This window comes from Mus caroli, chromosome 9, assembly GCF_900094665.2.
Source record: "Mus caroli chromosome 9, CAROLI_EIJ_v1.1, whole genome shotgun sequence".
Taxonomy (NCBI): Eukaryota; Metazoa; Chordata; class Mammalia; order Rodentia; family Muridae; genus Mus; species Mus caroli.
Window position 1 is genome coordinate 61,414,443 of NC_034578.1, and position 4,773 is coordinate 61,419,215.

Below are 4,773 nucleotides of genomic sequence, written 5' to 3' on the forward strand. Positions count from 1 at the left end.
GATTGGGGCACAGGCAGGGATAGGGGCACAGGCAGGGATAGGGGCACAGGCAGGGATAAGGGCACAGGCAGGGATAAGGGCACAGGCAGGGGTGGGGCACAGGCAGGGGTGGGGCACAGGCAGGGGTGGGGCACAGGCAGGGATGGGGGCACAGGCAGGGATGGGGGCACAGGCAGGGATAGGGGCACAGGCAGGGATAGGGGCACAGGCAGGCAGCTTTCTCAGATTTCCTCACCCCAGCATGATGAGGTGGGACTTTATTCTAACTGCAATGGAACCAGGAAAAACAAAAAACAACAAACGATGATGCAATCTTATTTCTAATTTATTTCATTATAATACTTAGGAGTCTAGCAATATACTCCATATATTAAGTAAGAAAGATACTTCTCCATTTTTCCTCCAGGGACCCCTAAAACTTACATAAACTGCAGGGCCCATATTACTAGCTTCTTCCTTGAATGAGTAAGTGCTATGTTAACAGCAAGCACTCAAAGTGTCAGGGGAAAAGCAACCTTGACAGTTTGACACCAAGAATTCCTCACTTATTGCTGGGTATTTTCTTCTTCCTCTTCCTTACCTCACATTTTCTCATGTTTGAAATCAGCCGTGGTGTAAGCACAAAGATCAGAAGCACAAGGGTTCTTTCTGTTGACAGCCCAAGATAGGAGAGGCTTTGCTTGAGAAACATGCCCCAGGGTAAGCTGTGAAGAGGAGTACAGCACTGTCCCCCCTCGCCCCAATTAGTGCTAGGAAACAAGGGGGAACAGTCCCTGTTTGTCTCCAGCAGCCTACACAGAAATGTCTCCTATTGTCACCCAGCCATGAGTCATGGAGGTAGATGCAGATTGCACAGAAAACTAAGCTAAAGGGTTGTTTGTCCAGAGGCATCTTAACACACCCATCCACCATCAAAGGACATGACCTGTCAAGGTCTACCAGCCTCTCAACAACCAACCCAAAGCACCAGAGGTGGACTGTTCTGGAAGGTTCATTTAATCACAACTACTGTAAGTTAGTTCTATTAAGAGGACTATTTGTTCTGTTAAAATTATACAAATAAGCCAATGCCCAGAGACTTGTCCAGGCTCACAAAACTACAAGTAACAGAGCCAGGCTTCAAATCCAGAGTGATCCAGCACATAATCTCTGAAGCAAACCACTGTTAAGAACCTCACAATCACCGGGCGTGGTGGCGCACGCCTTTAATCCCAGCACTCGGGAGGCAGAGGCAGGCGGATTTCTGAGTTCGAGGCCAGCCTGGTCTACAGAGTGAGTTCCAGGACAGCCAGGGCTACACAGAGAAACCCTGTCTCAAAAAACAAAACAAAAAAACAGAACCTCACAATCCCATCCAAAATTTTCTGCCATCAACTCAGAGGTAGTTTCCTCTTATATTCCTGATTCTGTTTCTTTAAAAAAACAAAAACAAAATAAAAAACTAAAACAGTGGTAGCATTTGCCTTTAATCCCAGCACTTGGGAGGCAGAGGCAAGTTAGAGGTTAGCCTGGTCTATAAAGTGAGTCCCAGGACAACCATGGCTACTAAGTGAGACCCTACCTCAAACAAACAAAAATTTTAAAAATGTACTGTCTTTGTATGTGTGGGTGCGGGCATGCAGATTCCACAACATTTGTGTGGAGGTCAGAGGATAACTTTCAGGAGTTGCTTCTCTACATCCACTGCAGGATTTGGGGACTGAAAGATCATCAGGTTTGCACAGCCAGCGCTTTCACAGAGCTATTCCTCTGGCACCCTAGTCAGTTCTTTACATGAAAGCTACCTTTCCTTTAAAGGAATACAGTTACAGCGTCAAAAAGAACAAGAGCATGACAACAGGTATCTCCACGTTCAAAAGCAAAGATTTGAAGGTAGATAGGGCCCTAACCTTTGACAAGAATCTAGAGTGAACAAAACTTATCCTAAGGGTTGGAAAGGTGACCCAGCAGTTTGAAAACTTAAGAGCCCTTACTGTTTCTGCAGGTGATAGGGGACTAGAGTTCAGTTTCTAGCACTCGTGGCTCACAACTAGCTCCAACGAATCCAGGGAATCTGATAGCTCTGGCCTCCAAGGGCACCTCACTCATGTGCACGTACCCATGCAGACAAACATACACATGTATCATTAAAAATAATATAATTTACACCCAACCATTGGACTGAAGTCGGGAACCCTTATGGTTGAATTAGGCAAAAAATTAAAGAAGCTGAAGGGGAGAGCAACCCCATAGAAGACCAGCAGTCTCAACTAACCCAGACCCCAGGGAGCACCCGGAGACTGAGCCACCAACCAGGAGCATACACCCATACACCAGCTGGTCCGAGGTCCCTGGCACATATATAACAGAGAACTGCCTGGTCTGGTCTCAGGAGGAGAGAATGAGCTTAATCCTGGAAAGAGACTTAAGGCTCCAGGGAAGGGGGAGGCCTGGGGGGAGGGGGCACTCTCAGAGGCAAGGAGGAGGAGGAGGAATGTGATGAGGAACTGTGGGAGGGGAGACTGAAGGGGACAACAACTTTAATGTAAATAAATAATAAAAAAATAAAAAATAATATGATTAAAAAAATCTATGCCAGCCTGGGTTACACATATAGACCCTACCCATCCCACTCCATTGTCTCACAAAAATATCTGTCCTGAAAAGAGTTGCTGAAGAATACCTTACCTTGAAAGAGGGGAGGGGGACTTGCTGTCTGTTTTACAGGGGGCCAACTGCTGTACATACAAACTGAACAAATGCTAACTATGCTGCTCAAAGACATATGTTACAAATCCAACGTCAAGGGCAACGTCAAGGACCTAAAGAAGAGATGTGTTTGAAGCAAGTCTTAATAAATAATCTGGCTATGCTCACACAAGTCCACCACTACCAGCCCTGCCATTGATACTACTGCAGGTATCAATGACAGTCACCATACCAACAGGTCCTGAGTTATTAAAATCCAGGGAAAGGAGAAAGGGGGGTTACAATAATCTCCAAAGGACAGAATGCCTGAAGCTACTTTCATTTTATCAGATACCTCTCAAGTCTCCTGACCTCAGGGAAAGATGAAGAAGGAACCCAACAGGTGGGCTCAGAAACCCACCTTATGAAATAAACTCTTGTCTGTCTGTAAGCAACACTGGCCCCTGCAGATACCGAGCAACCTTTGGTTTTGTTTCCCTGGTCATCGTTCTTATGCCTCAAGTCAATTTCCGGCTCCCGGTCATCTAAGCAAAGCTGAATAACCGGTGAGGGGATGAACTGTTGCATGAACGGACAGATAGAGACTCGTCCCTCGAGCAAGGTACTTCTCAAGAAAAAGGCCACGGATGAGGGAGTCCCCAAAGTGAACCAGGGAAAAGCCATGGGGAAATCTGTGAACACACGCCCCCGCTGGCCAGGCGACCAACCGGCCACAAGGCCCCACAGGTGTCAGGCACCAAAAGTAAATGGGGCTCAACCATCCCAAGTCCACACTCAGACCCCGAGGAGGTCTCAAAGGCTAATGAGAAGCGACCTGAATTTGCTCTGCGTCTTGTTACAGACCAGAATCCCAGAGTATGCCCTTTAGGCAATAGCTAGAGGGAACGCACTAGGTTTCGTTTTCTTGGGCGAAGATTGATGTCGGTGGCCAGGGGAGACAGACACTGTTGGGAAAGAGGGGGATCGGGACTTGTAGGATGCACGGTCGATGTGAGTCAGGCACCCAATCAGTGCTTAGTCACCGATAGCCCGGCGGCCGGAGTTCCTCGCCCCCCGCCAGCCGGGCCGTACGTGACGAAGCCTCGCCTGGCGGTGGCGGCCTCCCGGCCACTCCCGGTACTCACTCGGCCGAGCTGGTCCCGTTAACCGCCGAGCCATCGGGGGCCGGGTTCAGCTGGATGGGCGTCGGCTTCTTCTTGGGCATCTTGCAGCCGGGAAACAGCCTGCAACTCAGCAGGGAGCGCGCGGCCGCTTCTCGCTTCCTCCCTCGGCTCTGCCCAGAGTCGGGGCGGCTCGATCAACGCCGCGCTCCTGGGACCCTCCGCCCAACCCACGCGGAGAACCAGCTGCGCGCGCTCGCCGGTCGGGGACTCTCGCCTCAGCACACCGGTTCCTTGGGCTCGGACGGCCCCCTGCGCACTCCCCACAGCTCAGCTACAGCCCCAGCCCAGAGAAAGTGCGGCCACCGCTGCTCCGGCGCTCCGAGACGCCACGCACAGACGTCCCAGTAAGGGACTGGAGGGCGAGGGAGGGGCGGGGAAATGGGCAGGCCCCGCCCCCACGGGGCTGCAGCGCTTCCCTCACGCCCGCCTGACTCCGCCCCCGTCGCTTCGTGGACAGCCAATGGGGACTAGCCTCAGAGGCAGATGACGCGGAAATACGTCACGGGAGGCGCGGCGCACTGGCTTGGGGCGGAGTTAAAGGAAGGCTTTCCGGGCGCCCTCTGCTGACCAGTGGTATCCAGGTGGCTGCTGTACGAGGTTCTTGCACGCAGGTCATCTTGCCTTTGAGTGGGGCTGCTTGGCCTATTTATCTCACCTCTTCTCCTCCCTTGGGCTGGGTCATTTTGACCCAGACAAAAGTACAAAATAAATAAGAAAAGGACCCCTTTTCGTGTCCTGAGGTCAGGCGGAATTGAGTAAGAGAAAACTAAATTGGGGGGACTGGTGAGATGGCTCAGTGGGTAAGAGCACCCGACTGCTCTTCTGAAGGTCCAGAGTTCAAATCCCAGCAACCACATGGTGGCTCACAACCATCTGTAACAAAGATCTGATGCCCTCTTCTGGAGTGTCTGAAGACAGCTAC

The 4,773-nt window shown here is 50.8% G+C and overlaps 1 protein-coding gene across 1 annotated transcript in view; it reads right to left on the bottom strand.

The window, feature by feature from the left end:
* The window catches only part of Map2k1 (mitogen-activated protein kinase kinase 1), a 63,001-nt gene extending 58,773 nt beyond the window's left edge, over positions 1–4,228 (bottom strand). The window contains exon 1 of the mRNA XM_021171980.2: positions 3,813–4,228. Within this exon, the coding sequence (XP_021027639.1) occupies positions 3,813–3,892 (80 nt within the window). The 5' untranslated portion in view covers positions 3,893–4,228. The remainder of the gene's footprint in view (positions 1–3,812) is intronic.
* Between the last annotated feature and the right edge of the window lie 545 nt (positions 4,229–4,773).